At 45.8% G+C, this 17,325-nt stretch overlaps 2 protein-coding genes and 1 long non-coding RNA gene across 15 annotated transcripts in view; 1 reads left to right on the top strand and 2 right to left on the bottom strand.

The window, feature by feature from the left end:
* CRY1 (cryptochrome circadian regulator 1) overlaps window positions 1–5,237 on the bottom strand; it is a 38,857-nt gene extending 33,620 nt beyond the window's left edge. For 4 of the 5 annotated variants that reach the window (XM_037387509.1, XM_037387511.1, XM_037387513.1 and 1 more), the window contains exon 1: window positions 5,055–5,212. In XM_037387509.1, the coding sequence (XP_037243406.1) occupies window positions 5,055–5,212 (158 nt within the window). Of the gene's footprint in view, window positions 1–5,054 lie in introns of all 5 variants that reach the window. The other variant, XM_037387508.1, reaches the window with a different exon arrangement.
* Window positions 5,238–5,959: 722 nt separating this feature from the next.
* Window positions 5,960–15,270, top strand: MTERF2 (mitochondrial transcription termination factor 2). Of its 9 annotated transcripts, none has more exons than XM_037387515.1 (4): window positions 5,960–6,356; window positions 6,441–6,509; window positions 9,295–9,498; window positions 13,643–15,270. In XM_037387515.1, exon 4 carries the CDS (start codon window positions 13,674–13,676, stop codon window positions 14,865–14,867), a length of 1,194 nt encoding a protein of 397 aa, XP_037243412.1. In that variant the 5' UTR covers window positions 5,960–6,356; window positions 6,441–6,509; window positions 9,295–9,498; window positions 13,643–13,673; the 3' UTR covers window positions 14,868–15,270. The 9 variants fall into 9 exon arrangements, with proteins under 9 accessions (XP_037243412.1, XP_037243413.1, XP_037243414.1 ...); XM_037387516.1 differs by having other exon boundaries at window positions 9,313–9,498; XM_037387517.1 differs by having other exon boundaries at window positions 9,373–9,498.
* LOC119148017 lies at window positions 8,546–9,604 on the bottom strand. The gene is made up of 2 exons (XR_005104270.1): window positions 9,528–9,604; window positions 8,546–9,131 (listed from the first exon to the last, which is right to left on the bottom strand). It is a non-coding gene; the product is annotated as an uncharacterized LOC119148017 (long non-coding RNA).
* Window positions 15,271–17,325: the final 2,055 nt, after the last annotated feature.

A 17,325-nucleotide genomic window follows, 5' to 3' on the forward strand; every position in this document is an offset into this window, starting at 1 on the left:
TCCCCTGCAGCCTGTGGTGAAGCCCACGGTGAGGCAGGCTGTGCCCCTGCAGCCCATGGTGGTCCACGGTGGAGCAGATACCCACCTGCAGCCCATGGAGGGCCCCATGCCGGAGCAGGTGGATGCCTGAAGGAAGCTGTGACCCCATGCAAAGCCCACACTGGAGCAGGCTCCTGGCAGGGCCCACAGAGAGAGGAGCCCAGGCTGGAGCAGGTTTGCTGACAGGACTTGTGACCCCATGGGGGACCCACGCTGGAGCAGTTCACGGAGAACTGCAGCCCATGGGAAGGACCCACGCTGGAGCGGTTCATGAAGAACTGTCTTCTGTGGGAGAGGTCCCACATTGGAGCGGGGGAAGAGTATTAAGGAGTCCTCCCCCTTAGGGGGAAGGAGCAGCAGAGACAACCTCTGATGAACTGGCCACAACCCCCATTCCCCATCCCCCTGCACCACTCGGGGACAAGGAGTTAGGGAAAATGAGGAGTAAAGTTAAGCCTGGGAAGAAGGGAGGGGTGGGAGGATGGTGGTGTTTTGTTTTTTGTTTTAAGTTTTGGGTTTATTTCTCATTATGCTACTCTAATTTGATTGGTAATAAATTAATTTTTCTCCCCCTCGAGTTGAGTCTGTTTTGCTTGTGGCAGTAATTGCCGAGTGATCTCCCTGTCCTTCTCTTGACCCACAACCCACATTTTCTCTCCCCTGCCCAGTTGAGGAGGGCAGCGACAGCAGCTCTGGTGGGCACCTGACATCCAGCCAGGGTCAACCCACTCCACAGGTATGTCTAGAACACAGCACAGGAGTACTGAGGTTCCCTTGTGGACCTGTTACAACCTGACTATAGCAGCAGAGCTCAGCACAGGCTACCCACCCTGTAAAAGAAACACAAAATATCTACAGAATACATACAAAACTAATGTTACTCCCAAACCTGACATACATCTAGCTTTGCATACGAAAAACCAAGAGCGTTTTCTCTATATTTTAGATGACTGCCTTGATGCTAAATATTTCATAAATCAAACAGATTTTCATCCTAAGTGCTACCCACAAAAACAAACTTAAAGGAATGTTTTTAGCAGAGAAGTCATAATTTTGGTGCACTCCTTTTACATACCAAGCACATCACCAAAACTAACAAAGTATGATACACAAATTCCACCTGCCTGAATTACAGATATATTTAAAACTGAAATCACTAATAGAATAATTCTATTGACAAACCTTCTTCACCAATCCCACATCCAACAAACAGGTTTCTATAGGACAAAATTGCCTACATAACCTGGAGATACAAACATATTTTCAAAACCAGCTGGACAGAATAGTAAAATTTAACAGATGCTACAGAAGAACATCCAAGTATTAACTTTCTAAAACAAACTCGCATTTCCAAGAATTGCAGTGATTGTCCTGGAAATGAAACTTATTTTTTGCTCAGGTTTTTAATTTTTAATATGCTTCGAGGTATGAATGTTAAGATGTGAGAGAGACACACACACACACACATCACATCTTCTCTTTCTCCTAAATCAGCAGGACTATCTGCCATAACAACAGCAGCTAACTTTGCAGAATGTTGAACACATCAATATTCTTGCAAAATCTACTAGATATATAAAACAAATTTTATTACTCTTATTTTAAAAGTGAAAGTTTTATTTTTTAATCATTCCTGAAAAGAACAAGGATTGGCAAGATTAGTCTATCCATTTTTTAAAAAATCAATTGCTGCATGACAGCCTTTTAATTAGCACATCAAAAACATACATACACACTCAAAAAGACAAACTAAGAAAGTAAATTATTACCCAAAGTAAATTCTTATGCAGCAACTAACAGAATGTTTACATTTCTTTTTAGGTATTGTGATCAATTGCCGCTCTGTACTAAAACCAGGGCTAAATGAACACACACAAACACCAAGTATTGCTTCAGTACTGCTGAACAGGGGATGCCATTCTCCTTATTAAGGAGAAGACTGTGAGCACATATGAACACATTTTTTCATAAGTAGGTAATGGTTACTTATTGGAGTACGTAAGTTACAGTCTGCGTCTGCTGCGCTGACACAATCGGATGCACCGTGATTCTGGTGCCAAAACTTCAAGGGCGATTGACAAAACTTTAAGAGAACGTTAGAGCGATTTACCATTTAGCATCTCTCTCCACAATTTTACTGCACCAAATAACCTCTCTCCCAAGCCTTGATCTGTGAATGACACTGGAAAACTCATTCCATAGAAAAAGCATGTCTCAATGGAAGCACATCTTGATTTATTTGACAGCTTGAAAGAAGGAACAATAAGAAACAGAACCAGAAAAAATGAAGCAAGTTGAGGAAGGCCCTGGTATTTGTTACGTAGCAGTCATGATTTTAGAACAGGTACGCTGAATGCCAGCAGAAAGGAGGTCAGTAAGACCATGTGACTGCTTAGTAATTAGACTTGCTCAATAGTGCAGTTACACAAAAATATTAGTTCATGAGTGTTACATGACTGTTTAAAGAGAAAAAATAAACAGAAAGCATCAATGCATTACAGTCTGCTATATGCCACATTTAACACACATTTTTTTAAAGTGAACCATAACCACTGACTCTACAGAGTCCTGGTTCCTCTACAGAGGAACAATACTACTTCCAACAAGAAACTAAACCTCCTCACTTCTCATATTCTTGCACCATTTTTTCTCAGATCCATTGCTTTAGTCACACTGTGAACTCTTGACAGGCAAGAGGTTTGCCCAGGGCATCAGGACCATAAACTTACCAGAACATACTCAACTCCTGCTGTCAATCAACTGAAACTAAGATAGGACCGCTGTAAATTCACACCAGAAGATTAAATTTGACTCATATTCCAAATGCTGAAGGGTTTCTGCTCCTAATCTCAAATAAAATATTTTTGACTCATTCAACACCCTACTCCACAGGCATGTAAGCAAGGATCTTGCTCAAAGTGATAAAATTCTTGATTGTTAATTACAAGCGCCGAGTGAGACTGGCAAACCAAAACACTGCATCTTAAGTCTTGTATATGCATACTGTGAATATGGGTGTTACTACTGGTTAAAAAATGGCTCATTAAAACCACTGGAACATAAAATGGATTCATTCCAAACTAGTAACAGTTCATTTAAAAAAATAATATTGAGATTAATAAACATACAGGTCTAGCAGACAGTTATTCTATAAAGTTACTGTACTTCTAAGCTTGAAAAAAAAGGAAGATCTTACAAAACCAGGCTACGCAGGCAGTGGGATTTCCTACTCAAATCCACATGCAGCATGTGCCTTGAGTTAATTTGAGTCCCAGAAGATTGTCTGAAAGTGCTTTGGATAGGGGAGTTGTAATCTACCCTTCTTTTGGGAGATCTTCATTGGGGGTGGGGAGGTGCAGAAGCACACAAAGCCAAAGGACTAGAAGAAAAATAAACCCACATCACCAAAACCTCACTCCCTCTAACTAGCAACTAAAAAAAGATTGTTTTCTTTGAACGCAAAATGCAGGCAGGGACTACTTGTCCTTTTAGAACACTCTGAAAGTACACCAACTAGCAATCACTGTGCGTGTCTATCACACACAAATGTAACCAAGATCAAACGTGTTAGATAGTCATTGAAGAACCAGGGCAGCAGCACTGAAGACATGAACTTCCTTTCACTAAAATCAAAGTTCACATTAGTCTGTCATTCACTACCTCCAAGAATATAACCAAGAACAGTTTGGCATTTCAATTGCAAAACACATTAGAAACTAAAAGTCCTCTTAAGACATGTGATTTCCTTAACACTTTGACATGCACCAGTCGCCTACATTCTTTTAAAACTTCAGTTGCTCCAGCTTCATCTGTAACACTAAGACCTCTGAGCTTCCTTTATTTAAGTCAGGATTTGTTATTCCAAAAAACCTCAACCCCTTCAAACTAAAAAAAAACTAAAAAGCTTCTATAAAAGAAATTTACATAATGACCCTGAGATAAGGGAAGTATCTAACAACTATTATTCTTAAGTAGTATGAACATTATATTTGTCAGTGAAAATGGAAGAATAACCATCAAGTTCACAGAAAGCATTTTTTGCGTTTCTGCCTTCCAAACCCCAGGAATAGTTCCAAAAAACCCCAGCCTCCAAAGGTAAGTTACCTTTCTGGTAAAGTATTTAATGACCTGGGATAGAAGTTATTAAATGTGAAAGAAATAGCCCTTGAAGAGAAGTAAACCGAGCTGAAACCCAAAGTATCTGAACTTTGTAATTCTTCTGTGACATGGTGCTGAGCCAAGTTTCATTGTGCTTGTTCCGTAATGAGGCAATTCCCTGCGCCGCAGTCGGGGCAGGCTCAGCTCACAGCATGTCAAGTCTCTGACACTGGATGGACAGACACCAGAACACCACTGCACCACCAGCCCTTCCAAAAGGGTAACAATTTCCACACCCCTAGTGATGCTTTAACTAATCTCAGAGAACAAGTCCGCACGGGAACCTCTGCCTTATTTTGGCACACAGTCAGCACGGATGACCAAGTCACGACTGCACAGTCAAGTTCATTTTTGCACTAGGTAGGACTACACCTGGCTTGAAGGTGCAGGAATAGATCCGCACCTTCGGGAAAGGGAGGCTACTACTCTTCCCTGCAGGAAAGCTACTCTCGGAAATTACTTTTGAATGAATCAAGCAGCTTCCCAGTTTTTCAGAACGGGGCCACCCTACGCGGGGTTTCTGGCTGCCCAGAGGTGCCAAAGCCAGCCCCCGGGCGCCGCTCCCGGAGCGGGCAGCCCGCAGCAGCCCCGCTCCGCGTTCCAGCACCGAACCGCCGGCCCGGGGAGGGGAAACAAGAGCCCCCCCGCCTCCGAGAAACCAGGGCCTGCCGCCCCGCACTCCGCCGGGGGCTTCCCCGCTCCCTCCCCCGCTCCCCCGCCGCCGCAGGGCCGGGCACACAGCACAGCCGCCGGGGCCGCGGGGAGGGCGAGGGAAGCCAGCGCGGGCGGGGGGGTGGCGGGGGGCAGCGTGACCGCATACATAACGCGGGGATTAGGGCCCCCGCCCCCGCACTCACCGCCACCTGTTGATGCCCACGTTGGAGGAGCCGGCGAACCAGGGGTCCAGGATGTAGACGCAGCGGACAGTGTCGGCGCCCTGGATGCACTCCCGCAGCGCCGGGTTGTCGTGGAGCCGCAGCCCCTTGCGGAACCAGTGCACGGCGTTCACCCCCATGCCGCCGCCGGGCCGGGGGCGCGGGCGCTCAGCGGGAACCGCCGCCACCCGCGGGGCCGCTCATGGCGCGGCGCCGCCGCTCGGCGCCCGGGCGAGCAACGGGACGAGCGGCCCGCGGGGGCCTCGCCTCGGGCGGCTCTAGGACCCGGTGGAGGCGGCGGGGGCGGCCGCCCGGCGGGGACGCATCACCCCGCGGAGCCCCCGCGCCGGGGAGAGCTGAGACGGACGGGGGAAGAGCGGGATCCGGCGGCCGCTTCGGCGCGGCGGGCCCCCTCCGCTGTCTGCCCGCGGGAACCGGCCGTCGGTGCCGGCCGCGCGCGCCTCGTGCCCGCCGGCAGCCGCCGCCTCGCCGCTCGCCCTGTGACTGCGCCGGGCGCCGGTGCTCCGCCGGCCGCCCCGCCCCGCCCCCCGCCGCCGATTGGCCGGCCCCACCCCCACGTGACCGCCGGCCCTCACGTTTCTGAAGTGTGTTTACTACCGGCGGAGAGGGTGGCGGCGCGGGGAGAGCGGGCGGTGGGCCCGGCCGATCCCGCTCCCGCGGCGGGGCGGCCGGCGGCCGAGGGGGGCCGCGATCCCGGCGGGAATCCCACCCGCCGGGGCGGTGCGAGGCGGTGGGCCGCGGCGGGGAGGGGCGCCGGGGGCGGGGACCGGGCCCACCCCCGCCCCCAGCTCGGGGCGGCGGGACCCGGATGAGCACGGGGCTCCGAAGAGGCTCGGCGGAGGTGCTGATCCCTGCTGGGAGGCGCGCGCCCGCGGGAGAGCGGTTACGGAGCGCCCTGCGCGCGCCCGCGGCGGGGGCTGCGCATGCGCGGCGACCCGGCTCCCCTCACCCACCCGCGGCGGGGACGGCGGCGCCTGTGGGCCGGGCCGGGCCTGGCCGATCCCGCCGCACCCCCCCCGCGGGGCCGAGGCGGGGCGCTTATGTAAGCGTGTGCGCGGGGAGCCCGGCCGGTGCGCGCGGCCTCCGCCCGGGCCGGGCCGCGGTGCGCGCTGCCGTGCCGTTGCTTACGGAACGGGCCGTGCGCCTGTCGCTGCCCGCTGCGGCCCCGAGCTGCTGCCACAAGAGCTGGGCCAGGGCCGCTGAGCTGGGCCGTGCCGTGGCACGGGGAGCAAACGCGCTTTCCAGCCAGTTCTGCGCAGCAGAGTAAGCTGCAATGATCTCCGGCACTGTTAGTAAAGCCATTATGAGTAAATGGTGTGTATCTAACGTCTTCTCTTTTAATTACAGAGCTCAAATCGAGGTCTGCATGCTGCCGACGCAGCCGGTTGCCCTGCATCTGCCCGTGGTAGCTGCCAGGTATGGCTAACTGCGGAACAAGGCATCACACCAACGGCACTGGATAGAGCGATTTTGAGTCCTAACAGGGCAGCTGTAGATGCAGATCTGAAAATCAACCTCCACCTGTAGATTGTGACTCAAATCTCCAGATTCCAGGGTGTTCATACAGAATGGGTAGCCACAGCAAGAGGGGTCTCATTAGAAGTAACAGCTCTTAAGTAAAAGGCAGAGGACTTGCATCAGCCATACTGACCTCTCCTGACTTCCAGTATTCCAAAGCAGGATGGTACTTTAAGAATTGTAGTTGCTCCTTCCACTAAAGTCTTTTTTTCTGCTGAGATACACAGAAAGTAAAAGCAAAATCAACAAAAAGAGACATGCATCATGTGTCTCCCTTCATACTTTACTCACTTGGAATGACTTAATGTCATTAATGATTAAGGCATGCTAGCAGCAAAGGCCCCAGCCATGATTGGAATCCCTTCCTATTTGGTTTTATACAAAATTTATTTCTAAAAAGTGTGGAGGCCAAACTGTTCCTAAGCACTGATTTTAACAATAGCATAAATTATTATGAGATTTTCAATTATTACTTTGTCATATGTAGAACACCATATTCCACACCTCGTCATTCTGGTGGAAGAAGAACATAACAGCATCCTGTCTTTTACCCTTGCTGCAACTCAAACCTGGGGCACCTGCATTGTTGTAACGTTGAGCATTGTTCTCTCAATACAAAACATGTTCTTCCTTGCATGTTTTTTTTTTGGTTCTTAAGAAATGTAAAATATTTGGTGAATAATCTGCAAAGAAATAAAATAGAAAAAGAAATCCCAGTAGTTAATGACCACTTTCCATCAAATTCCTGTAATTTTTGAGCTCATGGAAGAAGATAGATTCCTTCAAAATGAGAAAAGTCATCTCACAATACAGGTTTTATTTCAAATTTTGAAATCGCTTTTTCATACTCCATACGTTCCCTGCTAGTTCCTTACAAGGCTGTGATGCTGAAGATGGCCCTGAATAAAGTCCAGCATCAACTGATCTGCCTTCTTGGGAATACTAAGGTGGAGGCAGCCCTCCCTCGCTAGACCTTACGGTTTCATAACCAAATTGCAACCATGGAAACCATCAGTCTATAAGCCCTTTGTTGCTACAGACTAAATAACAACTGTAGTATATGATTAGCATATCATTATGTCAAAACACCACTGGCCCTAGCCATACCTTCTGTGCTAGACTGTTTGTTCTTGATTTAAAAGTGGAAGGAAGGTGAAGAATATATTAATTAAAATACTGTATCTCAAGGGAAGAGTGTCTCCAAGCTAGTAGAAAAAGAAAATAGAATCACAGTTAATCAAGGAACTCGTACAAGTAAACCTCACTACTGTGTTCTCTTGTGGATAATTCTTTTAAAGAACATTATTGCTAATTTAGCTAATTTAGCCCAGACAGTGATCGCAAAAATCAAGAGAGTGGGGAGGAGTCAGAAGGGAAAAAAGAAACATGAAGGTGTGAAATGACAAAAACATAAAGCAGCAAGTATACGATACATTGTGTATTACAAATTAGAAGCATTTTTAGATACATGTTTCTAATGTGGTTGTATGTCATTTATATTAACAAAAATTGTTAACTGTTCTTGAAGCAGCAGTTATGTAGGAGACCAAGGCTGAACTGGGTTCATAGAGCATGGTTTCTTTCTATAGCAGTTCTCTTCTGCATTAGATCTTTTTCATAGATCTAATAGAGACTATTGAAGATGTAGCTGACAAAAGAAGTGTTCCCAGAGAGAACAGTACTGATTTTTACTGTCTGAAGGATGTGGTTCTGCAGACCAAGGGTTAGTTGAAAAAAAATCCTAACATGCCTAGAAAAAATCTTTCCAGTCTGGGTATCATTTATGTTTCTCTGCTGATTTGTTACTCTTAAGTTTAAATAAAGTAGATAGAGCTGAAAAAACTACGATAGAGGAAGATGATTCTCACCATCACAGCTCATTTAACTTCTGAAACACCACCAGCAAAAGACTATAAATCCAATGACTACATATGTGAATTTTATTCTTTTATTTTGTGGTAAATGCAGTGATACGGAAGAAATTATACAGATGTAAGACAAGCCTCCCGTCATCACATCAGCATGCCTCTCATCCAAATTTGATCCTGGAGAGATTTTTCAGGATACCGCTTGCAAAAAGAGCAGAAGCATCTTTGCAGAGGTTAACATGCTTGGTATTGGGAGTGGTAGGGCTTTGGTTCCCAGGCAGTGTGTACAGTGGCCGGCGAGTACAGCGACCGGGGTGTGCAGTGATGGGAAGTACAGTGACTAGCAAGTACAGTGACTAGCAAGTACAGTGACTGTTATGTACAGTGACTGGCGTGTGCAGTGACCGGTAAGTACAGTGACCAGCAAGTACAGAGACCGGCGTGTGCAGTGGCCGGTGCATGCAGTGACCGGCGCGTGCAGTGGCTGGTGAGTGCAGTGACCGGCGTGTGCAGTGGCTGGCGCGTGCAGTGGCTGGTGAGTGCAGTGACCGGCGTGTGCAGCGGCTGGCGCATGCAGTGGCTGCTGAGTGCAGTGGCCAGCGTGCTGCACGGGGCACAAGGCCTCAGTAGCCCCAGCATTGCAACTTCAGTCCTGGGTAAATACAAGGAATGATCATTTCTGTTACCGAATCAATAGGATCACTTGCTTTCTCTCAGAACACAGGCGCTCAAGTAGCCTAATTTTAAAACGTTTGTTTCTTTGCTACTGTAATACTTCACAATTATTGATTTTCAATTATTTTTTTTTAACTAAGCTAATTCTCTCTTGCAAGCCGTTTGAACCCAACACCTTTAACTGTTTCTAATCACAACAACGTCTATTTTGACAAGAGGAAGAACCTGAGGTGATGTCGCACCACGAAGCGCCCGTGCAAGCCCCGTTACCGCCCCGGTACAGCGCAGCGCGCGCCGGGAGCCCCGCCACAGCGCCCTCCGGCCCCGCCCGCGGGCGGCACATGGTACGTCCCCCCTCCCCCGCGGCCCGTACCGGTGGTGCGGCCCGGCGCGACGTGGAGCCAGGTCAGGGGCGGCCGGGCAGGTCCCGTCCCATCTCGCTGGCAGCCGGCGCCTCACGGCAGCTGCGGGGCAGGGGGCGTGGAGCGGCGGGCACCGGCCGGTGAGGGAGGGCTCGGCTCGGCCCGGCCCGGCCCGCCGCCGCCGTTAGTTTGGCCTCCCGGGCTTTGAAGACAGGTGCGGCCGTGCGGCAGCGATGCCGGCTGCAGGCGGACGGGGCGGGACGCTGGAGAAGCTGCGTGTGCTGTAAATGGCGCGGCGGGGCCATGGAGGACGCGCGGCCGCGGGCCCCTGCGCTAGGCCGCGGGCCCCAGTGCTAGGCCGTGGCGGCGCCCCCGCCGGGCGGCCCTGGCAGCGGCAGCCCGGCTCGGGGCCGGACGGGGGGGGGCTCTGCCAGGCCTCGCGGGCCGCCTCCCCGGGCCCTCCGCGCTCCAGCGCAGCCCGAAGGGCGGGCGGGGACCGTGCGGGCAGGGGTGGTCCCGGGGGCTGGGCTGCCGCCATTGGGAGCGCTCCGTTTCCGACCTCTGGTTTAAATAGTGTGTGATCCCGCAGATCCAAGAAGCCTTTTCCCCACGAGGAACGGTCGAGCCGGAGAACAGGCAGCCCCGGAGGGGCTGGGCAGGCTCCATCCGTGGGGATTTTCAAGAGCCGAAGGAACGAAGCAGCGTGGTCTTACAGCAGACCCCACCTTGAGCTCTTGAGGTCCTTTCCAACCTGGATTATCCCAGGATCCTCTGTAGTTTTTTTTCTAGAAAGCTTTACTTTCATCTAGCATAATAGAAAAAAAGGGATTTTTTTTTTAATCCTTTATGTCATTTCCACTGCTGATGCAATGCAAGGATTCATTTATTTGTATCTAAGTGCATAAGTGTGAATGCTTACTCTACTAGGCATTAATCTACAAAACTGCTACCTATTACTGCTCCAGATTTCTTCACAGGCTATTCAAATCCTATCTACCTGCTCTCTTCTAGGTAAATAACGACTCTTCCTGGTTAATTCAAAGTTCAATTTAGGCATTTAGTAGGCTGTAGAGAATTAAACTACTAAGGCCTGGCTACAGTGTGCTGTAATGAGAATGGTAGTAACCAGCATCCAGTAATCATCATACTGTGGCGCTCTAGTGAAAGATTCTGTGAAAAATACAAGCAAGAGGTTGGTGTGCTAATTTTCAAAAGGCAAGATCAGTCTCAAAATACATATTCAGAATTTCTGAATGAAACGAGGGATGAATCAGCTAGCTGATCCTAGCATCCATTTCCTATAGAAGATATCCATAGGAGTCTCATTAAATAATGAAACTTAGAACATCCCTTTGTTGTTCTTACATGTAGGTCACTGCAAGTGTGCTAGCAAGCAGCATCGCAGATAACGTCCAGGTAGACAGTAGTTCAGTTCCTTATTGCTGTTATGACACTTGGTGATAAGGTGCTGCTGGCAGTGAGGGCAAATGTCTTAAGCTGGCTGGTTTTTTTCTTAATATCTTGATTTATAATCCCCACAGCAATATAAGTATGTAAAAAGTTACAGTGGGGGTCTGCATATTAGAACAGTAGTCCAGCATGAGCTTTAAGAGAACTGAACTCCTGGAATAGGTTACATACCCTGGAAATGTGATACTGTCATCTATGTACTCTGAAACACACCAAATCATAACTTTTGATTAATCATCTTCTCAGTTTCTATAGAACACCATGACATTAAAATCCATTCATCTTACTGTGCATGTTACATTTTACTTAGTGCTTTACAAGGGCTCCTGAGTACCCCAGTCAAATGCAGTTTAGCAAATAAAGCTTTCCTTCCTTTTATAGTATTCTGTTTCTGCATAATCCTCGCTAACAATAGGGAAAAAAGTTGGCTATGATGTCAAACATTTTTCAGACAACATAAAGCTTATTTAAAATGAACATAATTATTTCCATGTCAGTTCTTGAAAGAGCACAATTTACTATATCAGAATTTTTTTAAAACTCTATAATAGATAAAGTGACTGCATTACTCATAAGGCAATTTTAACAGCAGGATTACACATTGAAGTAAGAGTCATGGTTAGTTATTTTTCCAGTTTGTACTTTGGAAGTATCATCTGACATCCCAAACAATTTTAACAATACTTTGATTTTGCTGGCAGTTTCCAGCTGAGCTGAAGCATTAATGAAGAAAGCCCTGATCCTTCAGAGGTTTACTTGCTCAGACTGGAGCCACTAAATTCAATAGAGCTACTCAACAAACACAGGCGGTTGTGTCACACTCCCTGTGGAGGAGAGGCTTTAGTTTGCAGTCCCCGTGAAACAGCCACTTTCACAGGGCATGGAAAGGTTAGCACACGAAAAGGATGCTTACAGTGCTTTCAGGGCTATTGGGAAAAATTGCGTGTCTGGTACAGCTTGTTGGACAGCGCTTCTCAAGTCACAAAGTTTATGAAGATAAAATCATTAACCTTGGGTTTATGACACAAGCAGCTTCATTAGGCAATCAGATTTTGCCTGAGAGATTTGAGAATATACTAAAAAACAAGTTGCTGATAAACAGCTCCTGTTAATAACATAAGCTTGCATATAGGAAATTATTATTCTGTCTTATTCTGTTAGTTTATGATGTAGCAATGTAAGAGTCCAGGTTTCAGAAGCTGAAAAACATCAACTTAAAGTCAAAGGTACATTTTCCTGAGATAAAATATTTTGCCCCTGGAAAATATTTAACTTTACCTGGCAACTAGATAGAGGCATTATCACTCAAGTTCTCTAAAGAAACCACATATTTTCTTAAAAGTTGGGCTTTACGGAAGATTGTAGGAGTCTGACATAGCTGTTCCTGCAATGGGCTTCTTGGTTTGTCACGTAGATTAGACTGCATAATCATAATGGTGTTTTCTCTTCTAAAAAAATGTCGCCCCCCCAAATAACTTAATGCTCATGTATGTACTTTATGAGAGGTGAAATCAACTATATAAGTGAAACTGTCAAATGTACAAATGGCATTGTTTTTCTCATTTTCAATTTGAGCAGTTCTAAGCATGTTACCAGCAGCAACAATTTGTGCAAGTATTTCATAGACGAGCAGTTCTCCCTTTTACACTCCATGCTTCTGAAAGGTTGCTATGAAAACATCACCTAGGAAGTTAGAGATACACTTGATGATATCTTTGACTGCTGTGGCTCCTTTAGCCACTGTAGAGCAGGTGGCAGTGCATGTGCTATTGGCGATACCTGGCAGTTGGTTTGAGCAAAGGTGGGGTGTGGGGTTACCCACAACTACCCTATGGTTGCTGTGTGCACAGCCATCCACCTATTCCACAAGGACTCCCTGCCTACCGGGGTGGCTGGCAATGACAGAAGAGACCTAGAGACAGAAATAAAGTGTTAGTGCAAAGGGCAGCTGTAGCAAAGTAGAGGAAGAGACAGGTGAAGGCCTGAAGATGTTAGTGTACTTGCTTCCTCTCCCAAAGTACCAGTGTGCTTATTCAGAACCCACTTAACAGACTCAGCTACTGAAAAACACATGAAGGTTTCAATGATTTTTTTCCCCCAGTGAATTATAGCAAGAATGATTTCAAAGTGCAGTTAGGCTACAAACGGCTGCTGAAGGAGCGCTGGGGGAGTCTCTGACACATGAAGGAACAAGTCACGCTCCAAACAATGCTCAAGAAGTTAAACAGACACATTCAGAAGGGTTAAGGAAGGTATTTAAGCTGCTTTTTAGATTTCATTATTCATTTAATAGAATTATGGTCTTATTAAATTGCATGAAACATTTTTCTAGTATAGTGTTATTACATTACAGCTCACTCACAATGTTAGTTGTAGGAAATGGCTGACAGTTTGGTTCTTGTATGACTGCAGGCATTTATATGGACAGAGCACTGCCCCCACATCAGCTCTGTTGCATCTGCACGTCACTGTTCCAGTGAGGCACCTGTCAGAACACTGACCTTTCAAAAGTACTTTTCCCCCCCTGGTTTTCACATAAAGGCTGAATTTTGTGCTAGTAAAAAACCCTATTTTTGAGAGTAATTTCTTACGCTAGCTCATCTAAATATCAACATGTCTGAGCATTAATTTGTGCCTTAAATGTGTTTTCTTACAGCTGTTCTCTCTCCATAAGGCTGAACTCCACAATGTTGAGAGGAATCGCTCATGGTGCAAAAGGTACATTTACTGTTCTGTTGGCAAGATCTCAATACTGTAACTCGGGACTGAATTTTTTATCAGTATGGACTGAAGTAGCAAACAGAAGCTTCCTAATACATTCCACTTACACAACTGATAGAAAATCAAGAGAAGAAAACAAAAATACCATTGAGAGTCTCTACAGATTGTCAGTTGACATTAATAAAATACGCAAACTAAAGGAATGGGTCCTTCTCCAGGATATGGCCTATGTTAAAGAAATTGCTGGTATCTTACAAGAAATGGGAGCGGATGAAACTGCCGTAGCTAACATTTTAGAACGCTGCCCAGAGGCAATTCTCCATACCCCTGCAGAGGTAAACTCTCAGAGAATTCTATGGCAATTAGTATGCCAGAATGAAAAACAGTTGATTAAATTAATAGAGCAATTTCCAGAGTCTTTCTTTACTACTGAATATCATGACAACCAGAAGGCAAATATACTCTTTTTTCAAGAGTTGGGCCTTAAGAATAATATAATCACCAGGTTCTTGACAAGCGCACCCAATATTTTCTATAATCCTGTTGAGAAAAACAAAAACGTGATAGAGACGTTACAAAGAAGTTACTTAAGTTTAGGAGGTTCTGATGCAAACATGAAGATCTGGATACTGAAGCTATTGAGCCAAAATCCGTTTATTTTATTAAGTAGCTCCACCGCAATCCAGGAGAACTTGGAATTTCTCCAGAAGAATGATTTCACTGACCATGAAGTTCTACAGCTGCTGTCCAAACTTAAAGGTTTCATTTTTCAACTTACTTCTACTGCTATGCAGAAGAGCATGCTCTTTTCCAAAAAGGTCTTTAATTGCAGTGACCAAGAATTAAAACAGCTAGTGCTCAAGTGCCCAGCCCTCCTCTACTATTCTGTTCCAGTTCTGGAAGAAAGACTTGAAGGGCTACTGAAGGAAGGAATTTCTATTGCGCAGATCAGAGACACACCAATGGTGCTGGAGTTGACAACACAAATTGTTCAGTACCGAATTAAAAAACTCTCCGCATTAGGATATGATATAAAGAATGGAACTCTAGAAAGCTTGAATGGTACTAAGAAAGATTTTGAGGTCAATTATGGTAAGATACAATCAAAGAAGGAGAGACCAATTTTCAATCCTGTTGCTCCTATACACACAGAAGATTAATTTGAATACCGTACTTTAAGCAAAAAAAAACCAAAACAACAAAACACTATCAAAGAGAAAAGAGATGGTGGTTCTTTGAGAAGAGCCGAAACAAAAGTAATCTTAACCAGATTGTAGTCTTATACTGTACTTTGCCTTGGAGTGGGTGTTTGGCATAACTTCATTATTACAATTGTAACTTTGTAATACTTTCAAATAATATTGTAGAACCTGGTTATGATAAAGGTTGCTTTTTTCCCCCCAGGGAGTACCTCACATGGGGTTTTTTGGTTCTGTTACATTTTGTTACCTAACAGGGAATTAACTGCTTTGGATTTTCAGCTGTCACTTCACAGTCCAGCCTCTGGTAGTGGTTAGCACAATCTTTATCTGAGAAAGAAAAAATAAAAGGTTTGTTCATCAACTCACTGGTTCACTGACTTTTGGGGAGTCTTCTGGAGTTCCATTCCTTATCGCTGCAGGAAGTAGCTCCAGCTCCCAGATCCTGACCTGCAGCACACTTGGCCTCTTGGATAGGAACGCTTAGCTAAAGCACAGTCTGAGAGTAGGGGCAGGACATAGTATTTTTTTAGTGACTGCTACAGTGTGGCCCTAGTATGTTTATGTACAAACCATAATGCAAGGAAACTAAAAGACAACCTCCTTTACATTTCTGAGACTGTAAAACTTAATCTTTTTGTAAAAGGTTTGGGGCAGGAGGAAATACATTTATTGCTACTGTCTAGTTCTTAATTTCTAGCAAGGCTCAGGGAGAGAAAAGGTTAGGAAGAGACTCAAGTGAGTCACAAATGATTGTAGGAGAAAGGAAAAAGTCACACTTTTAGATTAGGTGTAACAAAACTCTAGTCTGTAAACCACTGGTGATTAAAAATGACAACCAGCTACGTAAACAGCTGCCACAGTTTCTAAATATATGGGTGACACTGCTTCTCAGATAACATCATACAGTAATTGTTGACAAGTGCTGGCTTTCAAAATAGTAACTATCTGACAGCATTTAAGTTCTCAGGGGATTTTATTTATTTTCATTTAGGGGCTGTGAATGATAATATAAAATAGTAGCATCATTGATGATCATCTCAATAGAATTAGGATCGTCAGTGATTCTAATTCTCAGAAAGACCTTCCTAAGCAACTATTCCATACATACTCCCTCTTGACAGCAGGAAAAAAAGTTACATACCCTCCTCACTCCAGGCCATTCTTCAAGGTCATTTTTAACAGACATTTTGGCAGCAAGTCCAGCATTCCTTTTCTTCAAGAGAAGTTTTAAACTGCTGAGGAAAGCTGGTATTGAATTACTTGTTTAGAGGGTGGGCTGCAAGATGATGATTTTATATAGCCTGCCACATTATCCACTGCAAGCTTGGAAAGGGCTGGAAACATCTGGTTAGAGCAGTGCCAAGATTTCAGCAGCTGAAGGCCTTAAACTCACTGCCACACAGGCGAGTGCGGACGTGACAGCAGCTTGTGGGGGCAAACACTGCTCTCGTAGGAGCACGTGTGACTGTAGCAAGAATTCAAGAAGGCACACGTATCATCAGGCTGGCAAGAGTCAGGCTGTGTTACTAAGCCATGTCTTTGCTGACTCTTCAGAACACATTATTTTTTAAGAGGGAACTGGGAAGATAGCCATATTAAAAATTAACAGAAACTTGTCTTTGTCACTGTGACTGCTCTTCTCAGTGCTGAGCTGATCCAAAAGCATCCTTCCCCTCAGACGCAAGGGGGCATTTCAGCTCTCCGAAGCTATTCATAATACAATCTCTAATGCTGAACCACAGAACTGATCAGTGGTTGAGGATGAAAAGGAAACCGAGACATGGAACAGTGTTTTTGCTGAAAATTTAGTTTCAGCATTTCTACAGGTATCTGTTTTTAAAAGTTCCTGAAACAGCTTATTCCCATCACTTACAGTATTTCCAGTAGCAATGGTCAGAACAGGAAAGTGAGACATTTCCTTAATTGGGTCACAGCCCGAGCTATCACAAACTCATTTTCCATTCTGAGTGTTTCAATTTCTTCTCCTCCCCTTTCAACAACAAAAGCATAAGCAGAAAGACTCCTTTTCTCTACCAGCAGACTGAAATTCATTCAATCCTTCATTCGTTAAGTCTTCGTCTGGGACCTGTTTTTCTCTTCTTCACAGGATTCATTTATAATAAAACCCCAGGGAAGCTCCCAATTACCAAAACATTGTATTGCTGAAATCTGCTTCCTTGTCTCTTGCTTATTCACAGCGAATGTGAGCCAGTTTATACTGTTTACGTCTGGCACGTAAAAGCCCAGACCACCCTCTTGTTACTTAGTGAGCAGTCAGGCATACAAGTAGTCTTCATAAACATTTCCCCTTTTGAAATGGGGGCTGGGAAAGGGAGAGTAACATAAAACCACCGCAAAACCAACCGCAAGACACAAGAACAACCACACTCCCACTGCCAATTTCAGAGCCATATTC

This window comes from Falco rusticolus, chromosome 5 (genome assembly GCF_015220075.1).
Source record: "Falco rusticolus isolate bFalRus1 chromosome 5, bFalRus1.pri, whole genome shotgun sequence".
NCBI classification, from domain to species: domain Eukaryota; kingdom Metazoa; phylum Chordata; class Aves; order Falconiformes; family Falconidae; genus Falco; species Falco rusticolus.